The 18,629-nt window shown below is 36.9% G+C and overlaps 1 protein-coding gene across 1 annotated transcript in view; it reads right to left on the bottom strand.

Annotated features, from left to right (window-relative positions):
- KCNAB1 (potassium voltage-gated channel subfamily A regulatory beta subunit 1) overlaps positions 1–18,629 on the bottom strand; it is a 1,829,051-nt gene that overhangs the window by 662,180 nt on the left and 1,148,242 nt on the right. The window contains exon 4 of the mRNA XM_044070489.1: positions 1,681–1,760. Within this exon, the coding sequence (XP_043926424.1) occupies positions 1,681–1,760 (80 nt within the window). The remainder of the gene's footprint in view (positions 1–1,680; positions 1,761–18,629) is intronic.

Genomic DNA, 18,629 nt, shown 5'->3' with positions numbered 1-18,629 from the left:
TCCTGTATTTAGTGCATTGAATGCCATTATTATGCTCCAATATCAGGAAAAAGAGATAGTAGTTAAGTTTCTCAGTAGAGTGGGACCTGATCTTAACAACTGATAAGCATCCTCCATGCTCTGTTATGATCAGTTTTTGTACTAGTCACTAAGAAATGACACTGCCAGCCAGCAAACCACAGCAGCAGAATTCAAAAAAAAAAAAGTTTCACTTTTGCCTGATGTGCCTGTAATCTTTTCCTGACTTTGTGCCAAAATATTGTCCTAATGTGTAGCTATCCATTTCGCAATGTGCGCTACTTTACTGTCTTTGGAAGTCACCAAAACTCACTGCACTTTTTTTCTTTTTTTAATGTAACTAGTGGTACATACAGCAGATAAAGCTCCAAGCACTTCAAAAAATTATGATCAGGTCTTTGATTGTAACCTAGTATTACGTGTTCTTGATTTGGGAGCTACAAGATTCATCTCTTGAGCTTTGCTCTCGAGGTGAAATTCTTGACATCAGTGTCTCAAACACATAATAGCATGGTTATGATCAGATCCGCTCATAATGTTGTACACAAAAATTCATGCACAACAATATTCCAGGAACTTTTTCCTTTTGTGAATGTTCACATTTTCTCTGCCATGACATAGTACAGAAGTCATAGTTTACAAGTTTTAGCTCATCATATGCCACTTTTCCTATTACTGTTTTCTCAAGTCCAAGACCAGGTCAACAACTGAAATGCAACAAACAAGCCCTTGCACATACTGTTAGGTGCTTGATACATTTATTTCACCTGTTATCAAGGTGAATCTGTTTTGTAATTCTGATATCTATAACGAGTTCTATGTTAGTCTTTTGGCTCACTAGGCTGACACTCACAGGTTATTATCTGAGGTTTTATTCCCCTGGTAGTAGAGTAGCAAGGGTGGGACAAAAGGGCAGCCACTTTGGGTGCCAAGTCTTAGATGACACAATCCAAGCGTTCCTGCAGCTCTGTAATGTACCAGAATCCCAGCACAGAAAGACAGTTCAGCATTTTTATTAAACTCTTCACTCAAAGAGCTGGGAGGGTGTGTGTGTGGATTGGCTGCTGTAGAAGCCAATGCATTAACTAGCTTTCTACTTTTTTTTTTCTTCTGCTCATGACTCATAGAACTGGGGAGAGGGCACTGATTGTCTGGCGTATAATCTGATACAGCAGTCATGTTTTTACACTGAGTTTTTTTTTTTTATTTCATTTTGCTTTTCATAAGAAGATCTGTATGAGCATGGGTTGTCTGCTGTGGAAAACAATGCATCTTTTTCTATGGTCGGCCAAAGTCCCTTCTTTTTTTCCTAATATGCATGTATGACCAGAAAGAGGTTGACTAATTTAAAAGGACTGCAAGATAATTAACAGCTAATTTTTATTTTGTATTAAGTGATTATTCATTATTGAGAAATAGCACATCAATACATTTCAGCTTATTTTTATATAATCCATTTCCTTGTACACTTTTGCAATGCTGTAGATGATTAACATTTTGACTGCATGAATAATCAAATGAATAACAGACATAGCTTTTAGAACTGCACTTATTATAAACATAATTATTTTCAAATTATATTAATTATATAGAAATAATATGCGGCTCTACAAAACAATGCCTCTAGGTACTTTTCCTTAGAACAGATACAAGTTTACTTACTTGCCAGCAGCATAGACCTCAGCTGTATCGAAGAGGTTTACACCATTTTCATAGGCGATTGTCATCAGCTTTTCAGCGACCTGTTAAAACAAATAACAATGATCACACACTGTTCCCATCCAACTGCTGGAGTTCTGTCTGCTTTAATGATACTGTATTTTTTGCTCAGACTTCTCACTTCTTTTCTCTATACAGGGAACTTCTTTAAAGTGAGATAATTGTCTCCAAAGATAACTCAGTTTTAATGATTTTTTTTTTATTAGTATTATGAGGTTAAAGAACATATATAAAAGCTGCTGGTATTTACATTGTTGTGATGGATTAAGTACGATATGTAAGAACATATTCTAAAACTGAGAGAGTTTAGTATCAAAATTAGAAAAAAATAATATGGACACCATATCCGATAAATGCATGGCAAATGTACATACAAATGTGGAATATAAAGACAACAATGTGCATAATATTTTGTGGATAAGAACATTTTAGTAGATTAAGGGAAGAACAATACTTGGTGATGACAAATTATCCTGTGATGTTTATAAAGCTAGTTGACCCTAGCACGGAAGGCTACTAGGTTGTTTTCAAATGGGGAAAAATGGGGAATGCTTTAACGAAACATTGATTTTTTTCCACATACATTTGAGTTTAGCTGTGCTCCATTATTTGCAGTGTGTCATCCTTTCTTTCCATCACTGCCTATTTAGAAGTCCTATTAGATCCCTATAGACTGTGCCTGTGTAAGGGTATAGGAATATTGGAGTTGAGCTATCTAAGTTGCTTCCTTAAGGCAGGTAGGTCAGGCATACCAGTATGGCACCAACACTGACTGACATCTGCTGTGATTATTAATTGTGACTTTCTTTCTTCCATTTGGTGGTGAGAAAGCATGCTGTCACACTGGAGTCCAAAATAGCAGCATCTAAGGTACATGCTGCCATGTATATAACCAAATTAGTGTGCATGGCACTGTGTGGTAGGTAGCTTTGCCTCATCTATGCCCTTGGATCCACAAGGAAGTAGCTGGGCAGTAGAACCTTATCTCTTCTTCCTCCACCTCGGTGCCCCAGTGTACGATTTATGTGCTGGCATGGGGTCTATATTAGAACTTCGAAAGTTTAATGGTTCGAATCACTAAAGGACAACCTTTAATGATTGAACCATTAAAATTTCAAATGTTCATAAAAAATAAATAAATAAAAAAAGAAAATCTAAAGGGTGTAGGCAGAGGGGAAAGCCCCCCCTGCACCCCCCACCCCCCCACACCACCCCCCCGCTACTTAAATATACCAACTCCGAGACCGCACTACATTGAAGTAAATGGAACTCTCCCCTTACGGAGATTTGCGTTTACCCATTCGACGTTCTGCACTTTTGCTATTCTCATGTCGACAATGTCAGATTCAACATTGTCAGCTTTCGAGAATATAATAGGTAATCGCTGGCATGTATCATTCACTTTTACCACCCAAAGGACATCCTCCAGGACCTGAAGCCACTAAGGTTTTAATCAGAGACCTAAATGTTGTATCTTTGTATCAGTAAGCCAGCTGGAAAGAATCTTTTTTTTTTTTGCCTTTAAATAATCAAAGATTTGCAACACTGAGGGCAGTGATGCTATCCTTCCTCGAGTTATATTTTTCTTCCCACAACAGAACCTAAGTACAGTTTAGTATTGTGACACACTTCAATGATTTTCAGTTTCTTCATCTATATCTATGTCTAGCCACAAATTACGAAGGCCTCATCATCATTTTCCCTGTTCTAGTCGCACATTGTTTCAGAAAGTAATATATTTCAGCTAGCGTTATAGAGGAGAGACCATACTGCACAGTTTTTCTGTTATTCCCCACCCCAAATTTTATATCTGAACAAAGTATCTTTTAGAGTGCTATAAGGTACATGTAATAGTTCATGCCAGGCTCTCTTCCAAAGTGCTATCTGGAGACAGGAATGCATTGCAATCCATGTAAATGTGTCAGATCCTGGGGCAGCTGTTACCATTGCAGTTTCACAATGCTTGGTTCTCCACTTTAGATGTCAGCTCACTGTCTTGTGTCATACCTTTCTTATGTCATTGTGGGGTTTTGTTTTGTGCTTCTGTTCCTACCCACACTCGAAACAAACTGTGTTCCTTTATATTGACTGTAGGTGTGAATGGAGTGTATTAATGTCTGTGTGTGTGTGTGTGTGTGTGTGTGTGTGTGTGTGTGTGTGTGTGTGTGTGTGTGTGTGTGTGTGTGTGTGTGTGTGTGTGCGTGTGTGCGTGTGTGCGTGTGTGTGTGTGCGTGTGTGTGTGTGTGTGCATTTTGGTAAATCCAGGATGAGTTTTGCACTCTTGTGCTCAGACAGTATGAAGATATGCTACAGCTCATCTGAACTGCATTACGCATGTAATCACAAAATGAATGCTGCACTGGGTGCTGCTTGGAGTGTCAGCTGTCAGTCCCAGAAAAAAGTTCAGAGCTGGTATAGCTGACACCTAATTGAGTCACTTAAACCTTGAATACCTAATCTGCAATGTACTGTGGAATAAGGTGTACATACATTATGAGTGGCCTTTAGCAGCTTGCATTACTACACATATGTGTAATTCAGTCCTGTTGAAAAGTTGGTTTAGTCAAAATGGGTGTCATCAACCTGTTTGATGTAGTCCCATTTCATTGTTGTCTAAGCAGTGGTTTGTGTGAGATTGGCAAACAGTCAGGATATGGAAGTTTATACTTTTTCCCATCATTGTGCAATTATTTTGAGATGGTATATAAAGCAACAATAGTGACTTCACTCCATAATACAAGTTATGAAATAAAAAAACAGAGTCAGTGTATCCTACTCAGTAGTGTGTAAGTTTGTGTGGACAAAGGTGTGAAGTGTTTGCAATAAAAATACATTTTCCTGGTTACCATCTAGTTATTTTTGGTTTTATATAATATATGCATATATTTAAAGGTGTATAGATTTTTTCTGTTGTTTTATTGTCTTCAGTAAAATTTCCTACAATGTAATGTCATGGATAGAATGCTGTTTGGCAGACTATTCTCACAATGTTCTATGTTTCTGTTTGTCTATCTATCTATCTATCTATCTATCTATCTATCTATATAATGTGTGTGTGTGTGTGTGTGTGTGTGTGTGTGTGTGTGTGTGTGTGTGTGTGTGTGTGTGTGTGTGTGTGTGTGTGTGTGTGTGTGTGTGTGTGTGTGTGTGTGTGTGTGCATGTGTGTGTGTGTGTGTGTGTGTGTGTGTGTGTGTGCATGCATATGTGTGTGTGTGTGTGTGTGTGTGTGTGTGTGTGTGTGTGTGTGTGTGTGTGTGTGTGCACAATATTATGGAGAATATTAAGTTTGTAAAAAAAATTGTCATCTGTTTAATCTAATAATCTTTTCAGTAGGCACAGCCCTCTGCATTACTGTTTGTATAGAGGTATAAAGGTTCAGCCCTCTATATTAAAGTCTTTTATCTGAATATTATTTGTTCTACCAAGCGTAATCCTCCAGGGTTTGATGATATGGTCAGTAATTGGGTACATTACATCTATATAAAATATTTGAGGAGATGGTTTGTGGGCAAGAGTGCTGTACAGTGTAGCTGAGATTCTAAATTGTTACAAGTATAAACGTTGAGATTTTTATGTTCTCTAAACTGTTAAGTTCAAAAGGATATTTGTCATTAAAAATGTATTATATATTTGTTTATTTTTCTCCTTTTGAAGGATATGCAGAGAGACTCAATATAATACATGGTAGAAAATCTTATACATTTATTGCAGAAATCAGAATAGGAATGTTTCAGACAATTGTTTGGGTTCACACTCTTTAAAAAACACTATAGAGGAAGTTAGGATAGAGAGAACAGGAGGGAAAGTTAATATAGGTGAAAAGAAATGAGACAAGTTTGGTTAAATGGCAACTTAAAAATTATATCTAATAAATATAAAGATGGTTATAAATATGTAAGTTAGGTTTTGCAAAATGAGAAAAATTCAAAAAATCTGAGCCAGGACAAAGTGTGGTATAACAATTTAATATGCCAAAAAATACAGTACCAAACTGGTTTTGGCTTAATAGCCTTCTTCAGTGAAAAAAAACAGACAACATACAAATAGTGGGGCAAGAAATCCCTTTAAATATACATACACAGATTCGAAACAACCTCCTATTGGTTAATTAAAGATGCTCATTTAAACCAGGAGGAAAAAGCCCCCCCCCCCCCAGCTTGATAATCCATTTTCTTTCTTTAACATTTAGAATAGTTTGGAGCCAAATTTATCTCTACAATTCCCCAATATGCAATAAATTATAGTAAATCTAAATGAAGCAGTATTATGTTTACAAGTATGTTTAAAGAGAGCATTGGACTGTCTTTTATTCTTTATATCACTCACATGTTCCCGATCCTAAGTTTAAGAGGTCACGAAGTTTGGCCCACGTAAAACACGGAGCATGGACAAGTGGCCAAATACATTACCCAACTTGTGCTGCGATTTTCCAAATAAGTGATATTAAAGACTGTGGATGTATTTTTACTGGTAAATTCCTTAGTTCTATTCACCCTATAACAATGGGAACAATATCCACAAGGGACACATTCCACCAATGTGTCCCCCATGAGTGTCTGTTGGGTGGGAGAAATCCCCCTATGGTCAAACCTTTTAGAATGACTAAATAAAGAACCCAATGTGTGGCCCCTGTGGAAGGAAAAAGCACATGTATCCCCCAAATATTCAGCCAGTCTTTCCTCTGCCATCAGGATGTTCCAGTGTCTATTAATAGTGTGCATAAATGATTTGGTGTTCTTGTCAAAAGTAGTAACAAATCTCACCCTAGACTGAATATCTGGTGATTGTACTTTGTATTCCAATAATTTGGCCCTATCCTGTCTCGAAGCATATTGGCAAGCCTTACTAATATCCCCTTGTTTGTACCCCTATCCTGGAACCGATGTATCATGTCCTTTTTATATTGGTCATATGTCAAAGAGTTGGAGCAAATCCTTCTGACCCTTAAAAACTGAGATTTAGGAATGTTCCAGATGATATGTCGTTGTGGAAGCTGGTAGCATGCAAGAGAGAATTATATTGGGGAAATTTCCTATATACCTTAGTATCCAAGGTATTATCTGAATTTCTACTGATAAAAACATCCAAAAAGGTAATTTCAGTCATACTGAAAGTAACCTTAAATCCAACATAAATCCAATGCCCCATTTATTCTCATTAAGATAATCCACAAACTCTTGCAAGAAAATATCATGATACTTCTACACCAACAAACAATCATCAAGATATCACCTCCAAATATCAATCTCATCAATATATAAATTGTGGCAAGCATCATAAATCAACTCCTCCTTCAGGTATGCCATGAACAGGGCCAAATATATGGGTGCAAAGGAGGCCCCCATGGCTGTTCCTTGTACTTGCCAAAAGCATTGATCTTGAAAATAGAACACATTTTTTGTTAAAACGTGTTCAGCCATGCAAACAAGAAAGGTGTTAAAACCCAGTTCATACAATTCAATTTATCCAGCCAATGTTGTAATGCTAACAACCCTGTCCAATGTGGGATGTTGGTATACAAAGAGGTGACATCCAGGGTAAGAAATTTACCAGTAAACATACATCCACAGTCTTTACTATCACTTTTTTGGCAAATTGCAGCACAAGTTGGGTAATGCATTTGGCCACTTGTCCATGCTCCACGTTTTACGTGGGCCAAACTTCTAGACCTCTTAAACTTAGAATTGGGAACATGTGAGTGATATAAAGAATAAAAGACAGTCCAATGCTCTATTTAAACATACTTGCAAACATAATACCACTTCATTTAGATTTACTATAATTGATTATATATTGGGGAATTGTAGGGATATATCTGGCTGGCATACTATTCTAAATGTTAAAGAAAGAAAATGGATTATCAAACTGGGGGGGGGGGGCTTTTTCCTCCTGATTTAAATGAGCATCTTTAATTATCCAATAGGAGGTTGTTTCACATCTGTGTATGTGTATTTAAAGGGCTTTCTTGTCCCACTATTTGTATGCTGTTTGTCTTTTTCACTGAAGAAGGCTATTAAGCTGAAACCGGTTTGGTACTATATTTTCTGGCATATTAAATTGTTATACCACACTTTGTGCTGACTCTTTTTTTTTTAATTTGCCTTTGGACTTTAGAGCCTTTGCACTTGCAGTACGTGCGGGTCTGGATTGACTTTAAAATGAGAAAAATGTCATAACATGAAGTTATAAATGACAGTAGGCAACAGAATGGAGGGATAATGACATCATTTTGCTGTAGAAAGCTAGGGTGGGTAAACAGGACAAGATCATTCGATTCCTCCTCCTCCTGTCTTTTAGTACCCAAAGTATAGGAATCCCTACCACAACATATATAATTCATGACATCCTATTCAGTGTTTCATTTAGGATTGAAACAATTTCCTAGTTAAAGAAGAAGTCCCTTTAAAACAGTTGCCATGGCAATTATGCTTATCACATGTATAATACTACTTCACAATTTTACTCTAGCTTATTGCAACAGTGTGAGTTATTTACACTTTTTCTGTTAGATATGACCTTAATTGAATTTGACAATAGTTAAATTGTGTGTGCATTTATATGTCTGTGTCTAATAAATTAAAATTGAGACTATTGCAATGCAAAAAAAATAATAATAAACAAAAATATATATTCAAAAATTGCTCAGCAGTGCTAACTTCAATTTTTTTTCCTTGCATCATTGTGACCATACTGTGTTGCTGTCTCAGGCAGCTACCTCCACCAACTATCCACCTATAGAAAGTACACCCCCTCCACCTTATGCACACATGCACATACATAAATACAAACACCATATGTAATTTTATCCAGAACATACTAGAACACATTACAGTCTCAGGCAGCACACTTCACTCAGCTGCATAAACCACATATTTTTTCATTTCTGTTATGTGATTTATGCAATTAAGTGCATCAGGTGTGAAACATTCTATGTGGCCTAAACCATAACAAGATTCTATATCCAAATATATGAATTTTTTAATGCTGTAAAACTTGCAAATATATACAATGCTTTACATAGACCATTAGTACTATCCAAGTCTTTTAAGAGATTTTTGTTTTATGCAACAGGTTATGAGTCACTTGACATAAGAAGACAGAGATTATAGACTTCAGTAGAGTATATAGATGACAAGGTAATATCAGATGCTGCTTGCCTACGTTGCATTAACAATTACCAAAATAAAGCCATAGAATACTAATTTTAAGACGAGTGTTTTAACTTTATTTTTAATGTCATGAGACTACATAATGTGACTGAAAAGGGATTTGACTAGGTAATCTAAGACAGAATTTTGAATGGGGAACCTTTTGAAAGATTTGTATAAGATGAAAGGGCTTTAGCAGTTTTTTGAATAAAAGGGAGAGAACAATTTTTTTTTTTTGTAAGGATCTTGCTCTTCTATAATGTGTAAACACTTTGGCAGAACATTTATGTGAAAGGGTGTAGTAACTGGTAAAGAAGAATCTTCATGGTGACCACATTCGGACAGAAGTTTATATGTGTTTTGCTATGCCAGTACAGTTAAGCTTGCTCTCAGCCTTTCTGGACAGGCATTATATCAACATTGTATATGCCTCCTAGTACATTCATAGCAGCTACTGAGGACATATTATACTGGAGGACTTAAATATGTTACTTAAAAAATGGACTCTAGGTGACCTTAATATTGATTGGACCAAGTGTACCCTTGAAACTGCTCTCCCTGTTATCATTCTATATGGATTAAAACAACAAATACATATGAATTCAAGATCTGAGAAAGTCAGTAAAAAAGAAATATATTTGCACTGGATACTAACAACAGACCCCAAAAAATGTTCCCATGTAGGAATTATGTCTGACATCGTAAACTATTATAATTCAGTCTTTACCATATGGAAACATACCAAAATACAGAAATACATCTTATATAAAATAGTCAAAAATACAACTAAATTCAGTAAGGACAACTTCTTGCCTATTATTAAGCATACCAAGTGAGAACCATTACAAGCACTCTCTCTCTTTAGATGATATAGCAATGACTGCATTGTCCTCTTCATAGCACTCATCCTAACACCTCACTGTAGGAAAAATGTTAATTCAAAACCTGTACCGTAGCTTACACCAGATATAAAAACAGTCAATGGTCATCAGTCAATAAACCACGTAAAAACCATGCAACCCACAACTTTCACAGATTTAATAAATTCAGTTCACACTCCATCAGTGTTACTAATCCTCTTAATAAGACCAATGCACCCGTGACATCTGTAAGTGACATGGAAACTGCCTCTATTACTTACTTACCACCATTCCCACTACAATGCTAAAAAAGTGTTCAGAAGCTTATCCCCATCTCTCTGTTACAGCTGATGTACTAGTAGAATATCCAAAATGACTGCAAAAGCCATTATATATCCAGTATATCTCTTTCCTACAGCCAAGGAGCTATAGTCCCCAGAATGTGAAAGCAATATTCTGTTATTTCCTTCTATAAAGGTGGAAAATCATAGCCACCTGATCCCCTCTATCTTCAATACTTTAAAAATGTAGTAACCTAAAGTCTATCAATTACCTAACAGAGGAACATGTTATTTCTCAAAGCACAAGATGGGTAGAGGCCAGGAAACAAACAACAACACTACTATCTTCCATAAACCATATTCTTGAAAGATAAAATCAGTCTGATATGATTGCATCCCAGTTTTTATATCTATATAAAATATTTATTACAGTTTCAGTATCCAACACTATTTCTTAGACTCAGGGAAATGGGTCTCACAACCAATGTAATCAATTGGTTTAATATTTACCTCAGCCACTGAAAACAGGGTGTAGGACTGGATGACAAATTGTCACCTCCTCATTAAATAGCATTAGATGAGTCAGAAGGTTCAATATTAGGATCTTTCCCATTCAATACATTTATAAATAAAATACATATAGCCTCTTACACAGCAAATATAATTCAAAATGCAGATGACTCTACATTAATATTTGCTGCCTCTTTAGTCAAACAACCCCAGGATGAATTATAGCCCTAAACTACTATTAAGTCTAAATAAAAAAAAGCTGAGAATATTCTCACCTGTAACCCAACAATCAAATCATTGTAACTTAAAATAGTATCAGCCACTAATATTTTAATATGCGTAGTATAAAATACAACATTGTCTGTTCACCACATACTAAAATTTGATCAGCATATCCACCATGCAGTTAAAAAAATACAACCACAACCTAGGACGTCTTTATGAATTCAACGTTTTCTAACAGAAAATACATATAAATATAATAGCTCAGAACTATCTACCTCATGGTCTCTGTTTTTATTAACAGTTCTTTCATCTAGGCTGGAGCAATTTTATAATAAAATTGCAAAGTTTGGAAGCAATCACATCAACTAAACCTATCACTGCTTGACACTTCAGTCTCTTAACTGACTACAGTTATCTTATTTAGTATACTACACTCACATTAAGGCTGCCCACAACAGCCACTGTATATTAGAGAAATGCCCTGCCACCAGCAAGTTATTAAACTGCTACACACGACACAGAAAGTCAACAGCTAATACTCCCTCAAAAATCTAAAAATCAAAATGATGATTGTCTCTACTTTGCTTGCATTGCTAAACCATGGAACTCATTCCCAAGAAATGTCATAAATATGCCATCTACATTTTAAAATCTTATTGAAGACATATTGCTCAGTAAAATTGTCCCGTACTTGTAACAGCCCCATTACTAAGCACACTTTTTATTCTAAATCTTATCCCATCAATGATTTTAAAAATCACATTGAAGGTGTATCTCTGAGTAAATTCACCCTGTATTTGTAACAGCCCCTTTACTTAGCATGCTTCTCATTTTAAATCTTATCCTGTCTATAATTTAAAATTGCTATGAAGTCATACCTCCTAATAAAACAGCCCTGCCCTTGTACGAACACTTCACTAGGTCTTGTCTTCATGAACTCAGACTAAGCAAATATGTCAAACTTCTTATACTTTTATTAATCTTCTGGTGCCATGCCTCAGGTGAATTTTCACTGTTTGGATAAAACATACATAGGCATTATTTGTTGTCTGAGTGCTAAAATTGCAATATGACTATATACATGATCTGTAAACTACTGATGACTGTTCTATAGCTGTGTCTGAGCACAACATGCTGTAATTATTATATAGTGTATGTAACATGGTGATATGGTATTCATCAGGTATGTTCCAAAGTGTTATATAGTACGTTTTTATTGCTAGTGCTATAATGTGCAGACTTTCTCCATGGGCCTCCATTTGAAAGAGTCTTTGCCCAGTCAGTCTTTCTTTTCAATAGCAAATAAATAAATTAATAAATAAATTATCTGAATTCTGGACTGCTTGAAATGGTTTAATTAAAAGCAAGACTTTTCTGTGCTTTAATATGAAATCAAACAGTAAATGGATTTTGGATGGTGTTTCTAAAGATCTGCATGATCTTGAAGAGTTCTCAGAGGGGGGTGAGGCTGTTTTTAAAACTGCGCAGCTCAGTTGTTTAGTGTCCCACAACTTCACGACCAAATTATTTTCAAGTTGCAGGCACGTGCTGCAGTCCATGGGTGCAGGCTATGTAAATGAGGCCTGTATACGTCATGTACATCCTTGTTATTATGGAAGCTGTGCATTACAGAGATTCATTCATGCTCATACTATGCAATGTCTGCAAAGGGCGCACATAACTATTAACCATACTGTGCCCATTCCTTTCAATAGACAACACTGCTTCTCTAACTGAGCACTCTAGCTGTGTAGCTCAGTGCTGTACTGCTCAAGTCTAATCAGTGCAGTACCTAGTTGTGCAGTTTGCACAGACATTCACAGGGGGGTGTAATGGCATTCATTGGCATGGCAATGCTGTATATTTTTGAAATTAGCAGAGCGTGCAGTTCAGTTCTGGAGAATGTCTGTCAGGATGAAAATGAAATTTGTAATTTCAGTAAAGTTCAAGCTTTCACATCAAAGTTTTCTTCAGTATTGGTGCATTCATATCAACCACCAACACACACACACACACACACACACACACACACACACACACACGCACACACACACACACACACACACACACCCACACACACACACACACACACGCACACACCCACACACACACACACACACACACACACACACACACACACACACACACACACACACACACAAAATCATGTGCGCACACACACACACACACACACACACACATACACACACACACACACACACACACACACACACACACACACACACAAACACACATGCTTGTGCACTTGCAAACACACAACACACACACACACACACACACACACACACACACACACACACACACACACACACACACACACACACACACACACACAGACACACACACAAGTTAAAACCGTCAGTACTGCACTAGCTTTATCTTTTCATGTTTAAATTACAGACTTGTGATCAGGCCTCTAATCATAAACAAATCACTATGTGTTTGAAAGATTCATTCCAGAAATTCACATTGAGAGTGAAGCATTATAAATTCAACTCAAGAGTGAAGCTCAGAGGTGTTTCTTCAATCCAGTTAGAGAATAAGTGATAAAGAGTTATGACCAGAGACTTGCTCATAATGCGTGAGGAGTTTTAGCTGCCCTGTTGTATTACCAGTCAAAAATACATGGCGGTGTGAAATGTCTAACAGCTTTTTAAAGCACTAATGGCTCTGAAGCTGTTACCTCAAGAATCAGGGACATGACTGACAATAATCAGTGACAAAGGCCGCATATGTGGTGACCCATTTTAAATATGCATACTGGTATAAGATCATCCTTCAGATACATTTTCTGAAAAGAAATGTCTTTAAATATAATATCCAGCAGGATTTGCTTACTGTAGTTATGACAGTGTACATTAAAAATGTAAAACATTTAAGGCAGATGGAGAAAAAAGTCATGCTAAAATGAGGGATGTTCCTGAATGCAAGTAGCAGATTTAGTGCTTTTGCTTTCCTGTTGAAGTGCTGGAATAGATAGATAGATATAGTGACATTGATATTAGTGGAATAGCTCTCCTTCTACATTTTGCTATAAAAACTTAACAGAAAACTATTTACAATATGAAGGCAAACTGTAAAGTGAGGCATCATCAGTATTAATGCATTAGCTATGCACTGGTATGTAATGCTACACAATTATGCTCCATGGGTCTACCAGCAGACACCACTTATGACATCGCTATGGCATTCTGTGAATTTCTTGATAAATGGAGTATACGTAGCCCATGTGGTTGTTTTCTACACAGAGGATTTGGCTAGGCCAGCTATTTAAAGTTTTCAAATCATCTAGCAGTGTTACAAGGCAAGACTAATGTTCACACTAAACTGATCTACAGTTGTAATAAATTCTTCAGCCCTAAACCCTTGGTGACTATTGGTAAAGCCTGCCTATGACACAGCTGGAGTACGAGCTACAGATATTCTGCTTTGCATTCCCTGGAATCAGTCATTCCATGCAAATCCTGCATAGCAGAATGCTTAGGTTCACATTTTTATCGCCAGTTAATGAGCAGCATTGCATCCCTCTGACAACGATGTCCTAGTTGTCAATGAAAAGAAAGAGTGGAACTAGTAGTGGATACTTTATATGAACTCAGCTTTCCTGACAGATGTGAAACACTATAAATTCCGAACCACCTGTAGTTATGCATTTTATATAGCACAGCCTCACACCATCCATAAAATGGTGACTCGACATTTTCTGAAATATCAATCACAAGGGCTTTTAATATCTACAAAATCAGGAGGCCAGTGAAAGCCTTTATGATATCAGAGTTGAGTGTGGCATTTTGAAGTGTACCTACTCCATAAATCTCCTTCTTCTTCATCTTTATCTGTATCTGTATCCTATTCTTATAATATTTAGATAGGAACCTGTTTAAGAAGTGTGTTCACATGGTGGTTTAATGACTAAGATCCATGCACTACAGCTTCAGTTTATAAAGTTCAGTCCTGACCAGCAGTTACTAGGTTTTAGACACGTAATCCGACTTCCTTTCAAAACATGATTATTAAATGGCTTCTAAAATTTGTCTGAATACATACTGTACTTCCCCTTATCATTGCGACTTAGAAAGTGATTGAAGGTGTTTGAAGGAGCAGTTCATTTTCATGATTAAAAAATAATTCAGTCAAAAAAAAAATGAAACTTTCTGTAACCAAATGCATTCATATTATTTTTGACTTTTTGACAATTAGGTTTCCATGCTCTTTTTATTGATGCCATATTTTGGTATGACAAAGGAATATAGAAGTCATATCTGAGTTTATATTTGCATTGTACTACCAATCATTTGTATATTTACCAAAGCCCATCTTCTGTTACACTTTTTTTTTTGAAGAAACTATGCATCCTATGCACCCCTCTAATAACGTTGCCACTTCTAAATTAGCGTGGTTATCTACACTTAGTAATACAGGGATTGTTTTATATGTTAACAATTTTTTTAGACAGGGATCATAAGGATTACAAGCTGATTACTGCAAACATTTATTTTCCAAGACACAGAAACACAGTGTATAAATCAAAAGTTATAATGATGATCAAACAAATAAGCAAAATTATTTTAATAACAAATATGGCCACTTTAGGATCAAAAGAAATACAATGCAGTTTTAGTTTCAAACATCATTTATGCCTTGTCAGTGTCCACCCTCATGTTTTACCTCATTTATCCAGAAGGACAAAGCAGTTCCATCTGGGCATAAATTTGTAAGGACCCGTCCAATCATCAAGGCTAGCTTTATAGGATGCTAGAGTATCACTTTACTTCCAATGGAGAGGAAGGCAGTTTCAAAGTGGGGTATGCAATGGGTGATAAACCAGTCACTCCAGCACATCTTACTTATATGCTGATGGAAGTTTAAGTCCCTGATTCTTATCTTTGTGGGATTTGTTTGTAAAGGTTCAAAAGGTCAAGTTGGACATGATCCCTAATGGTACAGTAAGCAAGACCTAGATTTTTCTTGTAAGAGCTTGTACAAGCAGACTATAGGGAAAGTACTTCAAGCCTCTACAAGTAGCTCAGGGTCCTTAGGTGCATAATATTTTTTGTCAGGTGCCACTGGAGCCTTGGATGAATTCCAAAGGAGGCTTTGCACTCAACATCTGGCCTGAATAGGATGACATACAGAGATATGGATCTAGATGACATTTCTTTTGATGTTAGCATGTCTAAACAGAAGGATGCTGTGACTACAATTGTTACATCATGGTTAAAGAATAGGGACTTATCAACCCAGGGTCCCAAGGTCCTTGACCACATTGCCATTTTGGAGAGGGGTATGTCATTTTGGAGAGGGGTGCTGACTATATTGTAAGTTGAGTGAGACAGTTGCTTAACAAAGATAATATTGTTGCATTTTCTCATGCTTGGTTTTAGTGCTTTCTCTGAGCACCACTTGTTAATGAAGATTTAGCTCCTGCTGGAATAGTTGGGTTTCAAAGGGGGATTTTTAGAGTAACTTCCAGTTTGCAATCCTCTCATCTGCAAACTTATTTTGGAAAGGTCATGATTTCTGTTCTGAAAAAGGAAAAATAGATACTGAAGAGGACAGTCTCAGTAGCAAGCACTGGGGCAAACCACTAGTGACCTTAATGCTTTGTGAAGACATGCCGGCCACCATGTTTATGTGAGTTCTATCCTTCAGACAGTTAGATACACACCTAATCATGCATGTATCTACATACAGTGCACTTTATTTATGATGCCAACATGAGGTATAGTGTCAAATGCCTTGGTGAAGTCTAAGTAGGCTGATTGAACAGGATAACCACTATCTATTGCCTGTGTGACCTTCTCTCAGAAATTTAGCACACTAACTAGACATGGTGTCCCTTTGAGAAAATCAAACTGCTGGGCATTCAGCTTGATAAGAACCTTGATATCTCAGTTTCTGTAGTGAACTGTGATGTAAAACATGGCTTTGCATAGTAGACTACTAAAGCTAATTGGTCTATAGTTACTGGGTTTTGTAGTAGGCACCTTTATGTAGAGGCCTCACTACTGCAGTTTATCACATCTCTGGAAAAAGCCTATGGCAAGTCTCAGGTTGAGCAATTTAAGGAGGGATTTGACTAGGGCATGTTTTGTACTGTTTATTAAGTAGCCAGGTAGGTTGTCTGGCACCATGGCAGCAGTGTTTTTAGTTTTAGGTAGCAGTGCTAGGACATGATCCTTTGTGATCTTGGGGGGATAAGGGAACCAGATGGTTTGGGGAGTTATAATAGATGTCTTTGAAGTAAATTTGGCACTGAATTTGTCAGATAGTATATTGGCTGTTTGTAAATGGTTAGTGTAAATGGTGGCATTTTGAATCAGTTCAGAAAATTGCAGAATGTTATTTCTTAGTTTCCTGGTGTAATTAAAAGGGGTTTATCATTATGTTTTACTTCAGAGGCCAGACTAAGTGCATGATTTGCCTTACTCTTCTTGATGTTGACTTTTAGTTTCCAGCTGCTGTATTTAATGCAGTTTTTACTAACTGTTCCGCCTATAATATGACCTAACTTTTTTCTCTTATTATATCTTATTTTTGTTAATGACCAGGGTGGTTAGTTTTTAAGCTTACCATTATATTTGATTCTAGCAAAAATGGCTAGAGCTATGGACCTGACTAGGTGGGAGAACAATTCTTTACTATAAATGGAGTTTGTAGGATTGTGTAGCCTGCTGAAGTTGCCAGTGAATTTAAATATGTAACAGAGGTGGAGATGTTTTGCCCATTTTTAAATCCAATTCAGCAATATTTACTCCATTAATTTTAGATATTCTTTGGAAAAAAGTCATCAGTCTGTGATATGAATTCACCAGGGATAGAGAAATCAGAGAAGTGCTGTATGAGGTAATTATATTTATCAGGACAAAATCAGTGACGTGTCCACTAGCTGGTGGGTTTAATATCTGTTCAAGGGAGGTTTTGTTTAATATGTATAGGAATTTCTGGTTGCCCCTGATTTTTGAGTTGAAGGTGCTCCAGGTTTATTAAGGGGAAGTTGAAATTTTTCCAACATAAAGGAATGTTTGGTGAAATGTATCTCATCAAGTACATTTAATAATCTCGCATGATCATCAAAGGGTATGGAGGAAATCTTGTAAAATGCTATATTCTGATAACTTGTCTGGTTCTGGGTGAGTTGAAGTTTGATGAGTTTTACTTGTGGGTTACTGAGAATCTGCCCAGATGTGATGTGGCCTCAGAAATATGGACATGCCACCACAACTTCTCTCAGGCCTGAACATGTGATAGGGGCAAAATGCAGTTATGGAGGATGCACTATCCCTGTTCTGTAACCAGTTCCAGTTGAATTTAAGCAATTTATTGTTCAGACTTTTGGCATTGAGAAGCTCAAATGCTAGTTTGGAGTGTCCATAAGCTGATCTATGACTGAAAAAAGCACTGTGGGGGCAACATATGCTTTAGTCAATATGCAGAAACCATGAATGAAAGATGCAAGCTATCATTTGCAAAATAATCTGGCCCATACACCATCTGATCTTATACTGTCAAATACTGAACCTGAGTGGGAACAAACCAATTAGTTCAGGGCTACCTACAGTGTCGAGAGTTAAGGTTGGGGAGGGGGGGGCAGTAAGGCTGGGATGGTAGTGGAAGGAAGTTAGAGTGGTGAGGATAGAAGGGTTAATATTAAGAAAGAGGGTTAGGAAGGAGTGAGGTAGGAGTGAGGATGGTCCTAGGTGATTTTATGTCAGTGTAACTGGGGTGACGGAGCTGATTTTGGCATGAATTTACTACTCTAGCCCCCTCCCTACTGAGGGATGTGTGGTGATTGTACTGGTTGATGTTCAGGCGGAGAAGAGAGGCAGGCTTGTCTCTCTTCTGT

Source organism: Protopterus annectens, chromosome 4.part1 (genome assembly GCF_019279795.1).
Source record: "Protopterus annectens isolate FY-2018-M chromosome 4.part1, PAN1.0, whole genome shotgun sequence".
Taxonomy (NCBI): domain Eukaryota; kingdom Metazoa; phylum Chordata; order Ceratodontiformes; family Protopteridae; genus Protopterus; species Protopterus annectens.
This window is presented reverse-complemented; position numbering and strand designations above follow the sequence as displayed.